Genomic DNA, 25,114 nt, shown 5'->3' with positions numbered 1-25,114 from the left:
CAATACAGTACAATAAAGATATATATGAAACAATTACATGCATTAAAATAGTTAAATACAGTTATAGGTATTGAACTTCATGGAAAAGTTTGTTCTGGCAGCAGAGGCGTATTTAGGGGAGCACAACCGGTTCGGTCACACAGCGTGCAGAGCCTTAGGGGTACCGCAAGGGACACCACAACTTTTTAAGACCCAGCTCCCCACTTTATATGTTGTATAAAATGACCACATTTGTATCTTGTTAAGGAATGTAGCCTAAATCAATGCAAACATGAATGTTAAAATTCAGTTAAAATTCTGCCTGAACAGACCTTCATGTATTGTTGGGGAGTAGGGGAAGATAATTGTGATTGTCCCTTCCATAGTTAGGAAAATTATCACTCCATGAACCACAGTGCAATTAAGCTAGAGACAGAAAAGTTGGATTTGGGCTATACATTCATGACATGACCTTTTGCATATTTGGAAACAAGTATATACAGTTCAGTGGGACTTACTCCCAATTCCAGTGAGCATGGGTAGGCTCTCAGCCTTTCTCCAGAATTACTGGCTTAGAAAATTTGATACACTTGTCCTTGTGAGAATCTGGAATCAGTGTTAATTGGACACACGTGGAGGGATATTTTCACATTAAGGATAGTTTCAGCTGATGGAATAGATGTAGAAGGCTACTGTTTAAAGTATGAACTGTTTTGGAGAATGAATGGAGGATCTGTGTTCTTCATTTCCCACCCCTATCTCCCAACATGATCTTCCCAAAACTTTGATTTCAACAGTCACCCACCTATGTCCTCAGATTAATCTATCGTTGGCAGTTCTATTGCAATGGATGATGTGTAATGGGTAGTAGAATAATTTTTGTCTTCTCTATTATATATTTTCTATGGAGACCTTTGATGCCTACTTATACGGGCTGCCAAAGCCCAGATGTAAAATACCTTTTCTTTCCACTTGTTGACATTTGGATATTTCTGCTGCAGTAGAAGCAACTAGAACATCAAGTCATTGAATTTACACTATAACTGTGCTTAGTAATTCTGATCATTTTCAGAGTCAGCAACAGCTGCAATACATAGTTTAGTTCAGAAACCAATCATTCCCAAACATGATACAAAACAACAACTTCAGTTAGATTTTGGATATTGAGGAACAAAATAGATCCTGGGGTGGGGGTGGGAAATGCTGCTATGTGTGAGGAAAACCTCTTATGTTTTAACTATCTCATGTGATTAGATCCCTAAATAACAAGTGGGTGTGCTTGAAGACTGTCTGAATTTTACAATTATTTTGTATGCAGTAGGCTGTACCAATATGCTAAGTTCATGCAGAGGACAGATAAAAAAGCAACTTATTAAATTTAATTTGTTTTTCTCTCTGCTTTTTAAATTTATGTAATCATTTTGCCTTTGTATGTCTCCATCAGAATGCAAAGATGTGAACAAAGTGGCTTATTGCCCACTGGTGCTGAAGTTCAAGTTCTGCAGTCGAGCATACTTCAGACAGATGTGCTGCAAGACCTGCCAAGGACATTGACCCACAGAAATTGAAAGTGCCTTGCTATTTCATTGTGGAAATGCGTCTATCAAAGATTGCTGCACAATGCAACCAGACAGATGTCCTTGTAAATGCATCACCCTGTGGAAAATGTAACCACTGGTCAGCCTCAGCTGACAGAATTTCAATATTATTTTAACTTCTATGAAGTGGGATTTATTCATCCAAAGTGCTGGACACAGTATAAGGAGGGCATGCCAAAATGGAAAAAATACACACAGTGCATACAGAGTAACTTATGGTGGAACACGTGTACTTTCGATGAAATCCACTAGTCTGTTTACCTCCTTGGACCATTAAGATAATTTTTATTATGGACTTAGAAATGACACTGAATCCATTTGTATTTAATATTGTTTAAAATGTAGCTGTTGTGGTTTGGTCAACTACAGATGCAAAGAAGAATTTTTAAAATGTTGTCATAGCTTATAATTAATAACTATTTTATCTTACTACATAAGCACCACAGTTTAAGTTAAAGAAGTGGGCTTGGGAATATTATATTAGGAACAATTATAAATCAGAAGTAAAAGAAATGTATTTTCCTTTGTTTCATTCTCTAGAGAATAATCCATATTTCCTGAAGACTGCTGTGAGCCATATCTAAAGCTAAACTAAACTAGAATGATGAGGAACATAGAGTTAAGAGATGCAACCGTCATTGCCTGAATGCATCCAACTTTAAAGAAATATGTGCTGCAGGTTTATAGCCATCTTGCCATCTCACAATTAAATCAGGATTTCCACTAAAAGGGAATATATCCATACAATAGAGGGGTCATACTCCAGTTGTGAATAGCATTTTTCCTACTATTTCACTGCTTAAGGTTGGCATCTACAAATTCACTGTTAACTTTAGTTACAGAGAGGCATCAATTCTGCAGACTTCTAACTGGCTTTGTTACTCTGTAATTACTAATGATAAACTGACTAGTGAGGTAGAGTCTCTTCTGCTGATCATGCTGAAAACTACAGTGGCTTTCCAGTTTTTCTTCCATTTATATAATAGGAGAACACAGATTTATGAGAGACCATGGAGAAGAGAAAACATGCATATGCCCAGTTTTTTGGAGACTATTGCAGAATAAACAACCAAAGAGTACATAACTTATGGGAACTTTCAAATCAAAGTACCACAGCTTTTATATTCACCATATCGATTTATGAATATTCTGAATTGTATTTAAATGTGAAGCCAAGCTTCTGGGGTAAAATTGATTCCAGAATCCAGTGGGAGCTAATAGTAATGGCCATACTTCTCCCCCATTCCCTGCTTTTGTCAGTGACACAACAAAGAGATAAGGAAAGTGGGTACTTGTTTATATTATTATATTGTACTTGAACACTTGCAATTTGTAGCAGGTACTTGATGAATGTGCTTTGTGTCCAACTTGCCTCCTTTGTTGTAGTGCAATTGAGATGATGTGAACACCACCACCTTGTATTAACACTAGAAGTCAAACAGCACTTTTATTAAAAAAATACTCTTAATGAGACAAGTTTTTATAACATGTATAAGATATCTAAATGTGTCAGTATATTTAACAAATTGCAGTAAGCCAAATGTGTTGAGCAATATTTACTAATGTGAATTAATGGGTGGGGGGATAGAGAAAAAGAGAGTTGTACTATGTGGGAGGGAAAACCTTGACAATCCATCAGTGGGGTTTTCTGTAGTTCATTTATTCATAACCATCAATTTTTTGTCATATTCTACCTCTTGACAGTATGTTTCACTTCCATATATCTAGGAAGCAGTACGTTCATTTGTGGCAAATCTGTTTACTTGGAGCTATTTACTGCTCAACTGCAACGTACTTCACTCTCATTGACACCGAAGCTTAGAAAGGAAAACTATACACATCTGGGAGTAACGTGTAGGCCTGAAGGTAGTGTAGCCAATGTGTCAATTATGGTACCTTTGTACGTCAGTCCAATAAGGAAATACCATGGTGCTAACATGCCTTGGCTAAGTAAAAAATAATAAAAGGGATAGATATTGCATGGCATTTTCCAGGCAAAAGATTACAGTCTATCATACTCTGATTTGCTCTGAGGCATAAATGTATTTATTAGTTAATGTGTGTCTTTTCAGCTAGCAAGAAATGATGAGATTTATTCAAACAAAATCCTTTTTACCTCACTTTAGGACATTGACATTGCAAAGACACATTTTGCTCTTTCATTGGTGCTAGAAGACTAGGGGGTCCAATGTTTACTCTGCAGTTTAGAAGAGCACCAAGTTTTGAATTTAAGAAACTCCCTGGAGCAATGTTGAGTTTCATTGCTAAAGTGAATGAAATACAGAATGTATTGTGTTACAAATGGACTGATATATCGCTCTAGATCTGAATTAAAAGCCTGAAATAAAGAGGTAAATCATTGGTTTCCACAGCACAGGACATTGCTGCTGCTACACTATAGCCATATATATAATCTAAGCTAAAATATTAAAAGTATTATATTCCTAAATAATAACAATAGGACCATTTGTATAGGCTACACAAAGATGGGAAACCTTGGAATTCAGTACTAGGGTATTAAACTCACAATGTGTTGCTGGTATTTCCATTGAGCAATGTCACTGACACTAAGGCTCTCATACTGAAACAAAATGCCTGTTCAACACATCAAAATATACACTCCTAGAAATAGTCCATCTTAGGAGATCTTTATTAATGGTATGGATATCACATAAATTTCCTTAACAGTACAGAATGAAAAAAGACCCTTTCTATTATTGTGACTAGTTGCTTATTATTTTATACGCAGTATTAATGTGGTACACTGTTACATTGTTATTTTTATTTGCTTTTGTAAATTATATGCTAATTTATTTCCATGTTTCCTAACACTTGTTCTTACATGTCATGCATTCTGCTGCTTGTAACACTTTGATGCAGTAAAATTCCACACCAGGCACAAATTTGTTTTTAACATAGATAATTTAGTAAAAATAAAAATGCAGCTTTAAAGAATAAGCCTAATGGTAACAGTCTGTTCACTGACATCCCCGTGCAAGAATTTTGCAAGCACAAATATTTACATTGTTGAAAGTAAAGATAACACATCAAGTAATGCCTCAATGTTGTCTCAGCCTTGTCCCTGGCTATAGCTTCATTTGGGCATGTAGAAAGACCATGGGGTACAATTCACCAAGCACTGTTGCTGTGGAACATTTATTCATTTCAGTAAGTTTCCTGCGTAGACTAAAAAAATGTTGAGCAATTGCTAGCTTGCGACTGCAGCCCTTGGGGGGGGGGGTTGCTTGAGGGTGAGTGGGTGTACTTTTCAATAGCAGTTTCATCCCACTGGTGGAAGAGTAGAATGGTGGGGTAGGAGCCTGCAAGATGGGAAAGTAGTAAAAGCAACTGTATACTACTATCCCAGCTCTGTTCATTCTGATATCTGTAATGCTAGATGAAATATGTGAGCTTTTCAGGTCATGAAAAAATAGACGTAATCATGTCATCTTCTCAAACATTTCTTGTGGAATTCAGCAACATTTTCCCATTAATATCGCTTTATGCTTACATCTACCTCTGTAAGTATTTGTTTTCTGCTAGTGTAGGGCTGCCATACGTTTGGGATTTCCCAGACATATCTGGGATTCGTCTGTTGGAAATAGCGTCCGGGCAGAATTTCCAAAAATCGGTAAGAACGTCTGGGAAAAGCCAGGTGTATGGCAATCCGTGTTGGAAGTGTTGATTTTGTGGCGAATTTTTGCTATTTTGAAATATGGCAACCCTATAGCCGCTCTTGCTTCATATTACTGATTTAAAAAATGATGCAAAATTGTTAAGGTACAATGTCACATATACTGTGTCCCAGAGTCTGGTCTGAAGGCAGTTGAGGCTACCACTTAACTGAAATAAAGGTCTGATTCAGTGTATGGATGGGTGGCTCCCTGAGTCATATATCCCTGCCAACCTAGCAGTTCAAAAGCACGTCAAATTGCAAGTAGATAAATAGGTACCACTCCGGCGGGAAGGTAAACGGTATTTCCGTGCGCTGCTCTGGTTCGCCAGAAGCGGCTTAGTCATGCTGGCCACATGACCCGGAAGCTGTACGCCGGCTCCCTCAGCCAGTAAAGCGAGATGAGCACCACAACCCCAGAGTCGTTCGCAACTGTACCTAACGGTCAGGGGTCCCTTTACCTTTACATACATGTATGAGAAATACATGTATGCCATGTTGACAGAAGGAAGGTGGGGTGCAGATATAACCAGTGTTATTTTTCTAGAAAAAGGTGGCGGAACTCACCTTGTTCTTTTATAAAGGCAATGGCGCCCACCTGAGAGGTGTCAGAACTGAGTTACAGCAAGTTCTGGCTTGGGGGGGGCGAGTCTTAGATGTAAGAAAATTAAAATGAATGAATGTTTTCTGCTCATACCAGTGACTTCCTCACTTCTGGTTCTCTCTTTCCACTCAGAAACACTTACATTTTACAGTTAGCCAATCAGAAACACTCTTACATTTTACAGTTAGCCAATCGTAATATCTAAGACTCCACCTCAGGAAAGTCTCTACATTTCTTTGTCTTATGCCTGCTAGCCCATGGGAGCAAGCCTCAATGAACACACTGAGGGCACTTTTTTTTCTTTTGTTGAATAAATTTATATATTCCCCTTCCTCAAGGCCACAGGGCAGTACACAAAACAGTAACAAAATAAGACTTCTCAAGGTAGGTTCTTTCAGTTGCTTCAGCAAATCCTGCAGTAGTAGAACTTGACATATTCTGTGTCTTATTGTAAACAAAAATCGTTTTGTTTCTTAACATATTAATTACGTTATAATTGGTGGTTTTTAATGAGTAACATTTCAAACATTCAGTAGCTGCTTTTCTATATTGGTGTTTGTGAATATACATAACTGACACAACATTTAAAGAATAATTATTACAGTAACCTTACACAGTCAAAGAAAATGCAAACCCTATACTTTGATTAATACTCTAGTAAATAAGCACTAAAAGACTTCTAGAATTTAAAGCATCTTTGGCTGACTAGATAACCCACTCCTACTCCAGTGCACAAATTTGATTTACAGCAGATTTCAAAATATTTATATTTTTTTCAGGGTTTCCATCATCCCCTCAGCCAGTATCCTGCTGTGTTTGAAAATGTCTGGGCAGTAATTGTCATTGTTTGCAAAGCTATTTTGGAAAATAGCAAGCATCGTGGCATTTAGCAAAGTCAGGAATGCAATTACCAATTTTGTATACATGATCCAAGTGACCTCCTGGCTTCAGAAGCTCAAAACCCATAGGAAAAGAGTTTAACAGCAGCAAAAAGTAAAAACAAAAACAAAAAAAGTTTGTTTAATTTTTGTCTGTAGTTGGTCAGTAATAGGTGACTTATGCTGTGGCCAAGTTGGCAAAAATGCAATCAGCTTAACAATTCCTTATATGTACAAAACAATGCTAAGAGAAACATACAAATAAACCCAGGATTTCTCTGGATTGGTACACGGATTCATTTTTGTGCACAAGTATATCTGGAAACTCTCCAAATGCATAGATCGGAGAGGGTGATGCAGAAGCATCCAAAAAGACACAAGATGCTTTTTTAAAAAGCACCAAGCTGTAGAAAAACTCAAACTACACTACTACTGTGGGAAGCTTTTAAAGACAGCAACCAATAACTGAATAACATTTGAATGGTTTTAAAAAGGATAACCACCATTCACCAAAACCTATGATAAAATAGGACTGATACAAGCCCCAGCACCACAGGTCATCTGCAGGAGGCCTTTGTTACGTTGAGTTAGTTAGCCCCAAATGCATAAATAATCCAAATAGTCACTTGAAGACATTGTATTGTGGGGTACACCAGCAACAGGATATGCTCAGGCCACAGAAGATCCTATGATCTACATCCGGAGAGTCATACTGCAGAATCAGAATGACAGAAGTACATCTCATGCGTTTGGAGCCCTACCAATAAAAAGAGAGCAACGTCCTCAGGAAGCAGCTTGGAAACTGATGCTGCTCCAACACCAACTATTGTCTGGCCAGCAGCATCAGTACCAATGTTGGGGGTCAGCCTGCTGGTTCAGGCTACTGTGTGCTTACTTGGCCATGGCCACTTTCCAACTGCTCAGCTCCATCCAAAACACATATTTCCTTGTGCTTTCTCAATTTTCACAAAATTGTTGTATTTTATTCTTCCCCCTCCCCCCACTATTTAAAAAACAAAGCAAAACTGTGACAGAACAAACCAGTTAAAAGATAGCTTGGAAACTAACTGTGGCCTTGTTAACATGTAATCAAGAACAATTGTTTAAAAGCCAGCATTTTTTTATTTAGACAATGTCAGTGCAGAGAACATTACATTTGAAATCTCCTAGTGCTGTATGGATTCGATTGTCTCTCGGCAGCATTATAAAAACTGGAGGAAATTTTGCAGCATTTCAAAGGAGGCTCATGCTTGTCCTTTATAAGGAACAACTTAATATAGGAAGCTGAATTAATAATAATAATAATAAATAATAATAATAATAATATGCAGCCCATCTGAGTGGGTTGCCCCAGTCACTCTGGGCAGCTTCCAATTATTATAAAACTACAGTAACACATCACACATTAAAAACTTCCCTATACAGTCAGATAGGTGTTTATTTCCTTGACATCTGACGGGAGGGCATTCCACTTGATGGGCACGACTACTGTGAAGGCCCTCTGCCTGGTTCCCTATAACCTACCGCGGCCAGAGTATAATACGGAGCCAGACATTGGTCCATCTTAGTAGTGTCTACCCTGACTAGCAGTGGCTTTCCCGAATTTTAGACAAAGGACTCTTTCTGAAGTCCCAGTTGGAGATGTCTGGGACCATGTGCATGCAGATGATTTCGAGGGATGGCTGTGTTTTGGCTCGTATATAGTGTGAATTAGGTAGATTTGCCTTTAAATGTGACCTGAATCAAATTTCCGCTCCATTCCTACAAAAGTGCAAAGTACATACAATTGCCCATCCAAATGGACATATACGTGTTTTGCAGTTCTCAGCTGGATCTGAGCATCCGCCTATTTCCAAGATAAGCACTTCCTTCCAAAGGCAGCACTTCCTTAATGGCATTCTACCAGGCAGAGCATCTGTGTAGAAAATTAAGCTAAGCTTCATAAGAAAACTTTGGAAAAGCTGCAGAATCCTTCAAGTGCTCTGGATTAGAGGCCTCTGCAGGCACTATGAAGCTGTTTGGCAAACCAGGACTGAATAAGGATGTTTAGGAGGCACAAGAAGAAGTCTTCTCCTCTGTTTCCAATTATTTCTTTATCTCTCCTCTATCCTTCGAGTTACCTCAGTGTTTTCTTAGCTGACAGCCATTATGGTTTAGGATTGTGAGGATAAATGCAAAACTTAACAAATTATAAATATCCTGTTTCAAGATGTGTTATCACTCACTGAAAAGAAACCAACTGCAGCTTAAGATTTTTGACAGCAATTTTCGGCCTGTTGTCTATTTGAAGGTTTAGTTTATTCTTAGGAAATATTACATGGCCAAGAGTTAAGATACTATGTTGGCAGAGGCCAAAGCTTTCTTTCAGGAACCCTGACCTTCCAAGTGAAATGAAAGTTGACAGTGGAAACCATCTGAAGGGGAAGAAAACCCGAACGAACAATAGGAGAAAGGGAAACTGGAAGCAGCAGGTACCGTAACAACCGCCTACAAATTCCTTGGGTTTTGCTTGTTCTTTTAAGAGTAGCTGGCTTAGCAGAAGATATAGAATTAAGAAATAGAATGGAGCAAATAAACAAAATCTGAACTAGATCAACAGAGTTTGAGTTAGGCTGGATTGAATTTTTTTCTTTCTCAGTGAATGGTAGGGGAAAATGGATATTGTGATATCTGGAAGTCTGCTCCTCATAAAATATTTAAAATGCTTCATGCAAAGACCAACAGCAGAACAGTTGAGGAAGGAGACTTCTCTAGAATTAACAAGCTTTTTATTCATAAGATGCATGTGGTATGGTGCAGAATAGAAAGGTCACTGAGGGTGAAGAGGATTCCCATACCAAAGAACACACATGACCAGCCGATGTGATTTTCCTGTGTGTCAATGCTCTAGAAAGTTATGGTTGACTACAGCTTCCCACATACAATCTGTACATCTTACTTAGTATTTACTATATTGTCTTAATAAATATTCAGTCTGCAGAACAATAGTATGGTGGAATTAAAGGATTAGGAGGGACCTGATGACCAGCTATTTCAAGCACCTGTGTTAAGAAAGTATACTTTAAGTCTAAGCACTGAACCATTTCAACACCATCGACCAGCTGGCTTATGTACTGGAGAGCATCATCCTGAATATACTGTGCCATAAGTGGAGGGCAAGACCAATCCAAGTGTCTAATGCATTTTTATGCCGTTATTCTTTTACAAAAACAGCTCATATGAGAGGACAGCTCACTCTCATTGAAGTTAATGACTGGACAGTGCTGTGTCAAGTTAAAGTTCTTGCTTAACTATTTAACAGATCAGACTTAAACTCTAAAGGGAAACAGATTGCTCCTAGAAGTTTGAGTTATACAGCCCAGAGGGCTGCTCCTTGATCCTTCCTTTTAGTAACCAGTGTTTATTTAAATCCTATGGTGATATTTTGGACAGGCACTGGCAGACAAGCAGACAGTTGTTTCATGAGCATTAATCACCTGTGGAACTGCAACCTCGGGGTACGTTCATCAAACTGGGCTGCACAAGTTAAACCTTGACTTCCTGATTATGATCAGCAAACAGAAGTCTGAAGAAGGTACATGAAAATCAAATAAACTTCTGTACACCATAAGAGCTATTTGCATAGTATTTGCATATATTCATGTATCAGTTTGGGTTTGTGCAAATAAACGTTTTCTCAGTAAAACTATGAGCTTTTCACTGTAAAATATAACCCAATTTAATTATACCTAATGTGCTTCCATCATATGCCACCTTATACCTGCCATAAATTCCCAAAGTATTGTAGTTTCTGATGAAAAGTGACAACCAAAAAGAAACAGTTCCAACGATGGTGGACTGGCAATTAGAATTGCTGGAATATGCAGAAATGGTGGAAGTTATTGGAAGAATAAGAAACCAAGAAAAGAGACTTTTAAAAACAGCATGGGGAAAATTTATTGACTATTTGAAGATGTATTGTAAACAACTTAAAACATTAGCAGGACTGACATAAACATGCACAGTAATAAATAACTAAAAGAGAATACAGGTAAACAGGTTTGAACTGGATATGCAGTAATGAAAGATATAAAATAAGCAACCACAGAAAGGAAAGAAATCGCAGGAAATGCAGATTGATTATGTAAAGATTTCATTTTTTTGTAAAATGTAAATGTTTTTGTAAAATGTAAAATATTTGTAAAATTAGAATTGGGGAGGGGGGGAGCGGGTCAAAACTAGTGTTGTCTTTAAAAACAAACAAAAAACCTCCCCACCAATATAATATCTAAGTCTTAGCCCCAGTGGTGTTAACTCAGTAAAACTATCTCAGTGGGACTTGCAAATGGCTCAAAATTGAAAAGGTACAATTGTAATTCTAATGCTTCTAGCTGTTCCTCTGCATTTGTGGGTTTACCTGCCCCCCAGGGAACACACCATGCTGGTTGGGACTAATGAGAGCTTCCTGGTGAAACATCAGGAGGGGCACCAAGTTGGCGAAGGCTGGCTTAGCCTTTCAAGGCCTATTTCCTGCCCCCATTTCTTTTGTTCCTCAGCTAGGAGTCTGAAATTATCCTCAATGCCTTTACACAAATCAATTCATTTATTTTTATTTTTTTTAGCAGAAGAAAAGTCTTCTTTCGCAGTTGCCCCTTGATTTATAATATGCAGGCCTTATTGCTCAAGAAGCCCCAAGCAAAACATGATTATAGGTTTAGATACGACATCACCTATATATAGCCCTTTTCACCTGAGACTACTCAAGATACCCTTTCTCTTAAATACAGCTGATTGTTTTGAAGTTGTATCATGCACCCCACACTCTACCCCTAGGCTCAGATGACCCCAAGATGGCATGGCCTGACCTTCAAGAATGTGAGAAGTCAGGAAACAGTGAGGAGAGAACAGATCAAAACAAGAGCATTAGCAAAATGAATCTCAAGATAGGATCTAAATGAATACCTGTCCCAACAGTTATGCCGAAGTGCTGCTTACACCTGGAAGCTGCTCTCCAAAACAAGCTTGAATCGTATTAGTACCCAATTTATAAATGTCAGTGGAAGAGTTGCCCAAGTAAGAAATGAAAATACATGTTTAAAATTTAACCTCAACTTCTGCTTTTCCTTAATGAACTACAGCTGTGAGCCCTCCATTGTTATGAGTGTAATGTGTGAAAAGGGAGACTTCTCTCTGCAAATGTGCCCCCCAAATCATGCCTTACAGACAATTAAAGTGTTAGAATCTGTGTAAATTATTATAAAATAAAATGTAAAACTTACTAGTACAAACTATTACGAGTGGCTGAGCAGCAAATGTGGTGAAGTCACTGTAGATGGTACTCAAGATATCTAGTGGGTGTTCACATTAAAACTTAGGAAATGCTTTTAAAAAACACACCTCAAATCCTACCCACACACCCCATTCTTTCCTTTTTCAAAATGGGTCTCTTGATGTGCATGTATTCCCAGATGTACCTAATCTTTTTCTTTTTACAAAATCTTCAACTGTTTATTCCTTGCGTCATCCCAAACATGCAGTGCCCCTTGTTCATCTTATATATATATACCTTGGAGATCTATTCTGTGGCTCCTTCATTTTGTTTTTATTAAAGATCAAAAGCAGCAACACTATCTCTCCAGCCATGTTTCATGAATAAGTTGTCACAAATATTTGGGGCAAGATGCACTTTGTAGCTTGCCTGCTCTCATGATTTGGTGATTTAAATCTTCTGGCTCTAGTACTTTGTTAGCTTTCAGTAGTTCTAATTGCCTCCTTATCTGCTGCAGCATGAAGGGAAAGCCTTTCAACAATTCACTCCCCAAAGCTTAGGAAAACAAGCCAGAGTTACCAGGCCTCTTATCTTCTTTCCTTTTGTGTGTTCTGACATGAGGAAATCATTCAGACTCTCAACAAAATATCCATCTATCACTAAGTAAGTCTCCACTTTGATCTTTCCACTGCATCCTTGCTTTGGGGTTTGCCTCTCTGCTGGCTTCCCTCCTGAGCTATTTGTTCATTTTCCAAACTACTCAACTCTATAATTTTATACTATTGTCTTAGCTCTTCCTGCATAGAACCTGAGGTTTTGTTTTAATTAGCTTCTTTGGTTTTATTCCCATTCCTGAACAGTCAGCTTTATCTTCATATTTGCATAATTAACTGCAGCTAAGCAATTAACATGAGGATTAATTATCTGAGCAAAAATTGCAGGCAGCTTGTCTTGGCCCATTAGAGAAAAGGAAAAGTAGTCGTGCAAGTAATGCCTTTGTAGAGGGCAAGTAAAAGATCACAAAGAAACAGTCAAGTTCAAGTTAATCAAAACCCTTTTTCAAGGTGGATATTAAGAGGAATACAAGGAAGGAGTCAGGGGCTGCCCAAGACATTTTGCTGCCTGAGGTAAAGGACAATCTGGCACACTACCCCAGTTCCATGTATAAAAGCTGATCATGTGTTGTGAGGATAAAATAGGGGTGAGGGGTGTGGCAGACAGCAGAGCCAGACTACAGTCTGGTGATGCAGAGGTGGAATCTAGACACATATAAAAAATGCTGTGAAAATCCTTTAAAAAAAACCAAACCTTTTGAAAACATATATATTGAATTTGCCATAGCTCACCATTGCCCTCTAGTGTCACATTTGTATAATGAACTTTAAAACACACAAAACATTTTATTTGCAGCTGTATAGCTGAGTCCCCAGTCTCAGATTTCCACCAGAGTGCTAGAGCCTCTCTCTGATTGGCTGCCACAACAGCTAGCACTTTTGTGAGGGAGAATAAAAGGAGCAGTTTCTGAGAGGGAGTTCAGATAGTTAGGAGGTTGGTTGGTTTTGGGAGGGTTAGTTGGTTCCAGTCTCTCTGTGTTAACATTCACTCTGAGGAAAATATCTACAGCTTGAGAAAGGAGTCTTGGATTTTAGAGGTATATTATACCACTAGGAGTACCTCAGGAGTGTGATTGTTAAAAGGTTGGGTAACTGACAGAAAGTACCACCTTGCTTAAGGAACCAAAGAATTAAGACATGCTAGTTGCAAAATCATCCCAAGCATTTAGGAATCCTTTATATGCAGTAACATGGCAGTAGGCATCAGGACCATAATATTACAGTTGGGCGGGGGGTGGGAAATGGCCACTACAACAACAGCAATTTTAAAAAAATTAAAATTAAAATTAAAATAATGCGTATTAGCAGCAAGCAAAAATCCTCTGATAATAAATGAGTTTTCATCAAGTGCTGAAATTGTATCAATGTAATTAAGCATAACCCATGTGGAGTGGTCTTGAGTCTATCCTTGAGTCCCTTAAAGTATTTCCATTTGTTTCAGACACACCTCACAATACTTCAGCCAGGTCATGTTGAGCTGCTGTTTGTCTGGGACTCGTACACATTTGAACTATGTGTCCATCTTCCTTTCCAGCTTGTGAGGTCTCATCTTATGCTTCTGTTTATTCAAGTCCTGTTTGCAGTAGCCCAATAAATCTGCAGACATCAGGATGACTTGGAAGCTGCTAGATTTAGAAAGAATGCCCCAGAGAACAGTAACATCCTGTAGCATATGGGAGCGCTTTGCTACTGTGTGGACATTGGAATTGTAGTTACTGAACTCGCAACTCCTTGTTCTTGGCTCAATGCAAGAACCTTCTGAAAAAAAGGACCAGCAAGCTTCCCGTAATCAGTCAAACCAGCATCTTTACTCACTATTAGTTGCAAAACATATTTTTATTATGTCCTTTTAACAAATAAGATATATGGCAGTTCCTGAACATTCATATGGAAAACAAATATTTGATGAACATTGTTTCCTGAGCTAAGCGTTTACTTCTTGTCTGTATCGATTCTCACAAGATACAATCAACGAAGACTTCACAATTGGTAAAAAGTGAAATGAAATATGATCTTGCATAAATCTTCTTGTTTACTACAATACTTCTATTAACAAGGAGATTCGATGGTTCTGGTTGCGCTAGTGGAAGCCAGCACCTTGATTCCTGCTAGCTAGCACAGGGGGGTCCCCCTTCTACCCCTGCACACCCCTACATCCTCCCAAAATCTCCTGTGGAGGGTCAGGAGCATCCAATGCAGTATCCAGAGATTTAGTATCTGGAGATTCCCCAGAACAGGATGTGGAAAAATTGGGAACAATATGGAAATGTGCTAATAAACATGTGGATGCTTCAGCTTCATCTGATTTGTGATGCGTCACCGGGCAGATCTGATCTAGTCTGCAAAGGACAACAATATATTTTTTTTTTAAAAGCTGAGCATCGCAGGATGCCAAATTTTGTGCCACATACCAGATTGCTTGTTTGTGTGGTAAACCACACCACTCCAGCCATAGCATATGTTTCATAACCACTCCAGAAAAGCATTCTCTAGCTGGGTGGCCTTGGACAAGTCGCTAGTTCTCAGTCTAACCTACTTCACAGCTTGTTGTGGCTGCATTTCTTGGAGAAAAAGCAGAATGCATGTCTGTGTACACACAGAGAGACAACGCCTGCTCCCAATTCTTACATCCTCCACTTTCTGTGGGCTAATCTGAAGGAGCCTGAAGTACAGCTATATCTGATTCACATGTCGTAGCTCCACTGTCGTAGCTCCACTGTCTGCTCTCGAACTCTCTTCCAGAGAAGCATCACCAAAAGCACCTTTGGCAGAATAGGAGAAAGTCTGAACATGCTGGTCTCCAGCTTCTGGGCTTCGTCCAGTATGCTTAATTCCCTTCTGTTGGGCTTTGGAGTCAGTGGATAGAAGGATAAAAGTATACCACCTCTGTCTGTCTGCCTGGAAACCAATTTGATGTCTGAAATATGGAGTAAAATACCTTTGAGGCATCTCTGTCACTTTAAGGGCTTCTAAACCAGTGAGAGACGCAGCTTTAAGCACTTTTACCCTCTTTATTAGAAGGAAATCCACATCCTCAGCCTGTCCCTCTTAGGAAAGCTGAGAGACTGAGGGGGACCTTGTTTTTGTAAGATTCTTCAGGGACCCAGAAAAAAATGCAGAGAAGTGGTCTAGACAGAGTATGGTTTTATTGCAACAAGGTTAGTATCAAACAAGTATTTAAATTGAGGCCTACCAGAATCTTTGATGACTGCCTGGCTGGGTCTGAGGGGGAGAGATGGGAGGGCAAAGCATAAACTTGGGTTGATTCAGATTCTAGCAAACTGGAAGTGCTTGGAAAACATGGAGTGGATTTCTAAACATTACAGCTTCTGTTTAAATTCCGTTCAACATCAAAGTAGCTGCTTTGCGGGTAACATTTTGTACATACCTGCATAGCAACTACTGTTCTGCAAGTCATATTAATTGTATGATGTTGGCCTTTTGTTTTTGTTTTGCTTTGGTTCTTGTCTGTTTTTTGTAAGTTTTGGCGGTTTTAAATTTGGAGGTTTAAGTACATTATGTTGGTATGGGAAACTGTCGTGTGATGGGCCAATGGCCGTAATAAAGTTCAATACAAGTCATATTAAAGACACATTTTAAAAGTGGTGAGCATGACATTATAAACCCTTTTCATCAGTGGTCATTTATCCTGTTGCCACATTCTGGTAACTTATCAATTAGATTATAGTAATGTTGTACACCTGGGGCAGCCTCTGCAGTAAATAATGACCAGGGCTCTCAGGTGGGCCCCATTGCCATTATAAGAGTACAAGGGAGGAAATCATGGTGAGTTGTTGCACCTCTTTTTCTAGGAAAAAATAGCGCTGGTAATGCTATTAGTAATGCATGCTAGATTACTAAATAACCTTTATGATTGTACTATGCTTGTGTTGTGCCAGTTTCACCAACTTCCAGTCCATTTTGGGCCTGGTTCAAATTGCTGGTTTTAATGTTTAAAGCCCTTAGCACCAGGCCTTTGAAAAATCAGGGTGTGGGTTGCTTCAACCTGCTGCATCTGCAACTCCCTGCTGGCTCCCTCTCCCTGGTTTCTTTTCTCTCTATGAGGCTCCAAACATACATTTGCAAGGCCTTGGGGCCTGGGAAAGCTGATAGCGACAGGCTGGAGAGCTGAATTTCACATATTGATTCGAAATAGCCAGTCAAATCTTTGGCCACTAGCCTCTGTGTTTTAATATGATAGCCATCATATTCAGAAGTGTTTTTAAGTTGTGTATTCATATTTTTGGTTAAGATTAAATCTTCCAAAAATAATATTGGATAAAGAAACTCAGAAGCTCATTGCTTCTGTGGCTTTTCTGGCTGGGGCCTGCGTTAGGCCACATTTCCAATAATCATTCTGTGCTCCTTAATTATGCACTATATATATAACAGTTTCTGCTACAAATTATGTTTTCTTAGCCAGTCCATTTTGCCCATTAAACTGCACAGTAGCTGGAATTTTTCCATCCCCAAAGAGAAACCTTTGGCTTAAAAAATATTGTCATTTGGGTAAGCTAGACATACTTCTGCAAAGTGACCTTATAAAAATATTATCTGAGGTATGACTGAGGCTAAATTATATGACAGTAAGCTGGTCCCCTCCAGCAAATGAATTCTTGGAGCAATGGAATAATTTGAAAGCAAACACATAATGCACAAAAGAATGCAATGAACTCTCCAGCCTGTGCAATATAAATCTCTTACTGTAATGTCTCTATACAGAGCTCATTAACTTTTCAGTCATGGTGAGCTCCTGAGGTCAAAGTATTTGAAGTGGCAGAAAGTTGTTTAATTGTGCAGTCCAAGTGCTTGTTTAGACCTTTCAGACTGAAAAACAAAAGAGGGTCAGGAATTGGGAGTGGGAAATCTAGCATTTTCTTCCTCCAGATATACAAAGGAGGTAATTCATTGTACATATATGTTGAGTGTGTGGGTGGAGAAGCAACTGTCTATTATTTTAGCATGATTCCATTAAAAGCAAGTTGTAGTTGTAAGTTGTGGGTTGTGGATCGGTTTGAAGGGAGGGGTTCCTTTCTGAGTGATCTATATGCTACTTGGATGTAAGCGTGACTTTTAGTTGTGTTGCAGCATCGACTACAGTCTACTCCCATCAGATATGTGTATAATCCTAAATTTCATGTATATGTATGCTTGGGATTTGTGTGTTTGTGTGTGCTCGTACGTGTGTGTGTGTAGGAGATAATTGTAAGCAGAGGGAAATTGAATGCAAAAAGTACAGACAGTGAGCAATAGGTGATAAAACAAGCAGATTCGTAATGCAGTTATTTAACATCTGTAGTGGGACACCTGACTAATGATGTTGTGGATGGGTGTATATACCAAGATTGCAATCATCACTTCCTTCTTCCTTCCCCTGGGGAATGTGCAAGGAGGTGAACTGCCCTGAGATCTTTGGACGAAGGGTGGAATAATAATAATAATAATAATAATAATAATAATAATAATAATAATATAATATAACAACAACAACAGACATGGATTACCTAATGAAGGGGAGGGTTTTCAAACATGTATCAAGTAATCACACCACCCTTCGGGATGGCAGGATATAGAATGAATCTAGATTGAAAGCAGCATATTGAGGATGAGCGTGAATCATTTGGGATTGAGAAAAAAATGAATTTTTGCACTACAAATGCATTAGGATTTACTCTGCCTACAACTGTTGGGGGGACGGACCTCTTTATGCTGCCCTGATCCTTGGAGGAAAGCTGGGTATGAATGCAGGCAATGTAAAGAGAAGGACAGGTGTAGTTAAAAATGAAATCTTATGGCTATACACCAGTCCTAAAAGACCTACACTGGCTCCCAGTACGTTTCCGAGCACAATTCAAAGTGTTGGTGTTGACCTTTAAAGCCCAAAATGGCTTCGGTCCAGTATACCTGAAGGAGTATCTCCACCCCCGTCATTCTGCCTGGACACTGAAGTCCAGTACCAGTGGCTTTCTGGCGGTTCCCTCACTGCAAGAAGCGAAGCTACAGGGAACCAGGCAGAGGGCCTTCTTGGTAGTGGCACCTGCCCTGTGGAACACCCTTCCATCAGATGTCAAAAAGATAAACAACTACCTGACATTTAGAAGACATCTGATGGCAGACCTGTTTAGGGAAGTTTTTAATGTTTTTTAATCTTTGTTGGAAGCCGCCCAGAGTAGCTAGGGAAAACCAGCTAGATGGCCGGGGTACAAATAATAAATTAATTAATTTTAATTAATTAATAATTTTAATAATTAATTAATATTAATTTTCACAAAGCACCAAAACACTTTTAAAACCTCATGTTATCTGTAAAAGTTGTTAATGTGGGGGTTGGGGAAGTGTGTTTTCTTGCCAGTGGAGACTTTATATTTACGTTGAAGATTGCTTTAAGAAAATCCAATAGAAGCTGTATGTATTTCTAAAGACTTCTGTTCATTTTTAAAAGCCACTTCTCATGCAGACTGAAATTCCTATCAAGGCTAATGTACACGTGAGCCAAGCACCTCAGATAGGAACATAAGAGGTGTTGAGAACTCGCAGTGCTACATCAAAGAAGAGGTTTATGATTGAAACAGAGAAAATGACATGCATGTCTGTGGTGTACCATGTATGCCTTATCTCGGCCTCCTTCCCTCTGTAGTTCAGTATGATAATTATGCTTTGCCAAACAACATGTCTGGTTTCTCCATGAAACACAGTACATAAATTGACTTATCAAAGCCAATGCTGCTTGAAGAGTCGAAAATAGTATCAGCTGATTTTTCTTTTCAAGAAGAAAGAGAGGAATATAATGAAAAACAAACTTCAGATGCTTAATTTAAAAAATTTAACTTAAAAACTTTAAAAAACTTAAAAAATAATGTTGGAACCCAACATTAATATAATAGTGTGTGTCAATTATGGGTGATAGATTTTTTATTATTATTTGATTCTGATTTAGATTACAAATTTTATTCCAGATTAATATTTCAGAATTAAACGTGTTCATTCTCTTCCCTGCACCACCAGCCCTCCTCTACCATAATCTCTGTGTGCATGAAAGGAGAATCCTGTGTTTTCATGTTAATTTGATAGGCTGTGCCATGTTTTTATTGACTTGGCAAAAAGCTCTCTGCACTTATCAGTCCAACAGTCACTATTAGCAGCCACTATAAGAAAACTTACTTTCAACTGATAGTAACTTTCATTTTGTCAGCCCAAACTATGGGCCCCTTATTTCGGTAACATATTCTATTTTTTTAAAAATAATATTTTATTAAGTTTTAACAATAAAAAAATTAAGAAAAATACAGACACAAAAATACAAAATTACAAAATACAAAAATACAAACATTAAACATGAAAAAGAGAAAGATAAAAAGAAAAAAGAACACATACAAAAGAAAACAAAAATCCCTCTTTTTTTAATTTCTCATCTTTGATTAACTTATTTTCCTGACTTCCTCACGCCTCCCTTTTTTGTATCCCTTTTAAAATTTAATTCAGCAAATTCATCAATCCTATTTAATTTATCTATTATCTATTATCAATCCAATCTTAACCTTATTGCTAGAACCCCTTCAATTCAAATCGATGCCATCAACATTCAAAAATTTTACAATGTTTCTGTAAATAAGTTTTAAATTTCCTCCAGTCTTCTTCCACCAACTCTTCTCCCTGGTCTCGGATTCTGCCAGTCATTTCCGCCATTTCCATATAGTCTATTAGTTGCATCTGCCATTCTTCCAGAGTGGGTAAATCTTGTGTCTTCCAATGCTTTGCAATGAGGATTCTTGCTGCTGCTGTAGCATACATAAAAAAAGTTTTATCCTTCTTTGGCACCACTTGGCCAACTATGCCCAGGAGAAAAGCCTCTGGTTTCTTCAGAAAAGTGTATTTGAATACTTTTTTCATTTCATTATAGATCATCTTCCAGAAAGTCTTAATCCTTGGGCACGTCCACCAAAGGTGAAAAAATGTACCTTCAGTTTCTTTACATTTCCAACATTTGTTATTGGGCAAGTGATATATTTTTGCAAGCTTGACTGGGGTCATGTACCAGCTATACATCATCTTCATAATATTCTCTCTTAGGGCATTACATGCCGTAAATTTAATCCCAGTGCTCCACAACTTCTCCCAGTCGGCAAACATAATATTATATCCTATATCTTGTGCCCATTTTATCATTGCAGATTTTACCGTTTCTTCCTCAGTATTCCATTTCAACAGCAGATTGTACATTCTTGATAATATCTTAGCATTGGGTTCTAACAGTTCTGTTTCTAGCTTTGATTTTTCCACCTGGAAACCAATTTTTTTATCCAAGTTATAAACCTCTCTTATTTGAAAATAGTGCAACCAGTCTCGCACCTTCTCTTTAAGCTTCTCATAACTCTGCAATTTCAATTTGTCACCTTCCTGTTCTAAAATTTCCCAGTATTTTGGCCATTTGGCCTCCATGTTAAGTTTTTTCAAAGCTTTCGCTTCCATAGGTGATAGCCACCTTGGGGTTTTGCTCTCCAAAAAGTCTTTGTATCTTATCCAAACATTAAACAATGCTTTCCTGCCAATATGGTTTTTAAATGCCTTATCTGCTTTGACCTTGCCATACCACAGATATGCATGCCACCCGAATACGTTATCATAACCTTCAAGATCTAAAAGATCTGTATTTTCAAGAAGCAGCCATTCCTTCAGCCAGCAAAAAGCCGCTGATTCATAATAGAGTTTAAGGTCTGGCAGGGCAACCCCCCCTATCTTTAACATCAGTAAGTATCTTGAATTTTATTCTGGGCTTTTTGCCCTGCCAGACAAATCTAGATATGTCTTTTTGCCACTTCTTGAAACAATCCATCTTATCAATAATTTGCAATGATTGAAATAGGAATAACATTCTCGGCAATACATTCATCTTAATAACAGCAATTTGGCGTAGCAAGGAAAGCTTCAAGTTTGTCCAAATTTCTAAATCTTTTTTCACTTCTGACCAACATTTCTCATAGTTATCTTTGAATAAATTTACATTCTTAGAAGTCATGTTCACCCCTAGGTATTTTACCTTCTTTACTATTGTTAAGTCTGTCTCTTTCTGAAACCTCTCCCTCTCTATCGGCGCCAAATTTTTCTCCAAAACCTTGGTTTTTAACTTAAAACCTGCCACTTGACCAAATTCCTGGATTACTTCTAAAGCCCTCTTGGTACTAGATACTGGCTCTTGTAATGTCAAAACTAGGTCATCTGCAAAAGCCTTAAGTTTGTATTGTTTAACTCCGACCTGAATACCTTGGATCAAGTGGTCCCTTCTAATCATATTTAATATTTAATATTTAATAAAACCTCCAGAACCGAAATAAATAGCAATGGGGAAATTGGGCAGCCTTGTCGTGTCCCTTTCTCTATTTTAAGTTCTTCTGTCACCACATTATTAACTATCAGTTTGGCTTTTTGTTCAGAATAAATCGCACCTATACCGTTTTCAAAGTTTTGTCCAACCGCCATCCCCTGAAGATTTTTCTTCATGAAACTCCAAGAAATATTGTCAAAGGCTTTCTCCGCATCTACAAATATCAAAACTGCTTTTGTATTAATGTTCACCTGCAGCTTTTCTAAGATATTAATTACATTCCTCATATTGTCCGATAGATGTCTTCCAGGGAGAAAGCCAGCCTGGTCTTTATGTATCACCTCTGCCAATACTTTTTTCAATCTTCTAGCCAAAATATCTGCAAAAATTTTATAATCCACATTAAGTAGGGATATGGGGCGGTAATTCTTGAGTTGTGTCTTTTCAGACTCAGTTTTCGGTATAAGTGTGATATAAGCTTCTTTCCACGACTCAGGCGCTTTTTTCCCCTCCATAATTTCATTGCATACCTCCTTTAGTGGTTGAATTAAATAGTCTTTCAAAGTTCTATAATATTTGGAGGTTAACCCATCCAGCCCTGGAGATTTGCCCAATTGCATATTCTGAATCGCACCTTCCACCTCTTGTTCAGTTATTTTATAATTCAATAATAATTTGTTTTCTTGAGAATTTTTTTGTAATCCATTAATTTTCAAAAATTGGTCGATTTTTGTCTCATTCTGTGGCCCTTGTGTATAGAGTTGTTTGAAATATCTCTGGAAGCAATTTCTGATCTCCTGTGGGTTCTGTATATTCTTTCCATCCACTTCAAGGTTTGTAACCGTATTTAATTTTTGCCTCTTCTTCAGCTGCCACGCTAGCAGCTTCCCACATTTATTGGCTGATTCAAAAGTCTTTTGTCTCATCTGTTTAATTTTCCATTCAATATCCTGATTTATCATTTTCATATATTGTACTTGATATAGCTTAATTTCTCTCAAGATCTCTTGTGACTTTGGTTTGGCTCTAAGCTTCTCTCCTTCTCTTATTTTCTCCAAAATCTTTTCTTTTTTCTCACCTTGAATTCTCCTTTTTATTGCATTTTGCTGAATCAGAAACCCTCTCATTACAGCTTTGCTTGCGTCCCAGATTACTCTTTTTTCCACAGAGGTCTTCAAATTTATCTCAAAATAGTCTTTCATAATTTTGGGGGCCTTCTTGATAATTTCTGAATCTCTAAACAAGGTGTCATTCATCCTCCATCTGAAGGAACCAGTCAGTGTTAGTTTCATTTCCATTTTCACAGGGTTATGGTCGGAGCAAGTTTTTGGGCAAATTTCCACTTTTCAAATCTTTGGAGCCATTCCTCTGGTTATCCAGATTTGGTCAATTCTTGTCCAGGTCTTTTGGGCTTCAGAAAAGAAAGTCCCCTCTCTACCTAGGGGGTTCTTAGTTCTCCAAATGTCAATTAAATCCATATTGTCTGTCATTTCAAAAAAAGTTTTCGGTAGTCTTCCATCTTTTGTCATCACTAGTCTTTCTGACTTATCCATATTTGTCGATACCACTCCATTCAAATCTCCAAGCATAATAATATTTTCGGTAACATATTCTAGACACAATAGTTGTGTGTTAGTGGTGGATTTGTTCTGCTTTACTTTGTTCTGCAATGCTTCCCCAGTTCTAGGGTATTACTGCTGTCTGGAGAGACAAAAAATAATTATGGGATTTCAGCAGGAAGTTTTAGGATATGGAAATGAAGCAGTGTGGCTACTACATATGTTTTGCAGGATCAAACAGGTTTGAAACTGGGATTGCATATGACTTCCCCGATAGCATAATGAACACAAATCATGAATGTGCAATAAGAAAGATGTCTGGAGGGGATCTAAATGCTTAGCGAATTAAGTCATCTGTGCATCGTGTTGATTTGGATTAGAATTGTAGAGTTGGAAAGGACCACGAGGATCATCTAGTCCATGGGTAGGTAAACTAAGGCCCGGGGGCCAGATCTGGCCCAATCACCTTCTAAATTCAACCCACGGACGGTCCGGGAATGAGCATGTTTTTACATGAGTAGCATGTGTCCTTTTATTTAAAATGCATTTCTGGGTTATTTGTGGGGCATAGGAATCCGTTCATTTCTCCCCCCAAAATATAGTCTGGCCCCCCACAAGGTCTGAGGGACAGTGGACCAGCCCCCTGCAGAAAAAGTTTGCTGATCCCTTCTAGTCCAACCCCCAGCAATGCAGGAATCTTTTGCCCAATATGTGACTGGAACCCATTACCTGAGATTAAGAGTCCAATGCTCCACTGACTGAGCTATCCCAGGATTAACAGTGATCCATCTGGGAACTCGCACCTTCTTCATTTGGATTGTAGGTGCAATATAGGGCTGATCTGAAATGACCCTCCTCACTTAATTACAGTGGTACCTCGGGTTAAGAACTTAATTCGTTCTGGAGGTCTGTTCTTAATCTGAGGTACCACTTTAGCTAATGGGGCCTCCCGCTGCCTCTGTGCTGCCGGAGCATGATTTCTGTTCTCATCCTGAAGCAAAGTTTTTAACCCGAGGTACTATTTCTGGGTTAGCGGAGTCTGTAACTTGAAGCGTCTGTAACCCGAGGTACCACTGTGCTATGTTCACAGACTATTAGCAACTCTTTTTAAAGGCAATATTTGGAGGTGGTGGCTATGAATAAGGTAAAGTGTTCAACCCACTCACTATAGCAGTGATCATCTCCTTTGTGTTGCGGAGTGCCGTTAATTTTTTTATTTTTGAAAGGTGGAGTGAGGCAGCATAGGCACCACTCTTGGCTTCATGGTGAAATTCTGCTGTGTGGTAATATCTGAGGGAACTAAAACAGAGTAAGGACAAAGTTTTTAAAGGTTTGAAGATGACGCCCAGCAGTTCTGGGGAGAGCAATCACTGCTGTCACCAAAATCACAAACAATTGGTAAAAGGCAATGAAAAAGCGGTGCTGTGGTACATGTTGCAAAGACCTTTTGCCCCTCATAATAGCACCTGCCCTCAAACTGAAAAAGTTTACTAGTGATATTTCATCTCAGCCATCTGTCACTCTGCTCATAATTATGCTATAATTATAGCATTGCTATGAGTGACAGATGTATTAAATCGGTGACATTGTGAGCAAAAGCTCTCCCAGGGTGCACCTTTATTCTTTTGGTTCATCAGTT

The 25,114-nt window shown here is 38.4% G+C and overlaps 1 protein-coding gene across 8 annotated transcripts in view; it reads left to right on the top strand.

Annotated features, from left to right (window-relative positions):
• ADAMTS6 (ADAM metallopeptidase with thrombospondin type 1 motif 6) overlaps positions 1-4,541 on the top strand; it is a 123,352-nt gene extending 118,811 nt beyond the window's left edge. For all 8 annotated transcript variants that reach the window (XM_053407867.1, XM_053407863.1, XM_053407865.1 and 5 more), the window contains one exon: positions 1,424-4,541. In XM_053407867.1, the coding sequence (XP_053263842.1) occupies positions 1,424-1,533 (110 nt within the window). In that variant the 3' untranslated portion in view covers positions 1,534-4,541. The remainder of the gene's footprint in view (positions 1-1,423) is intronic.
• The last annotated feature ends 20,573 nt before the right edge of the window (positions 4,542-25,114 follow it).

Source organism: Podarcis raffonei, chromosome 11, assembly GCF_027172205.1.
Source record: "Podarcis raffonei isolate rPodRaf1 chromosome 11, rPodRaf1.pri, whole genome shotgun sequence".
Lineage (NCBI taxonomy): Eukaryota > Metazoa > Chordata > Lepidosauria > Squamata > Lacertidae > Podarcis > Podarcis raffonei.
The sequence above is the reverse complement of the archived record's forward strand: the minus strand, read 5'-3'. Positions and strand labels throughout refer to the sequence as shown.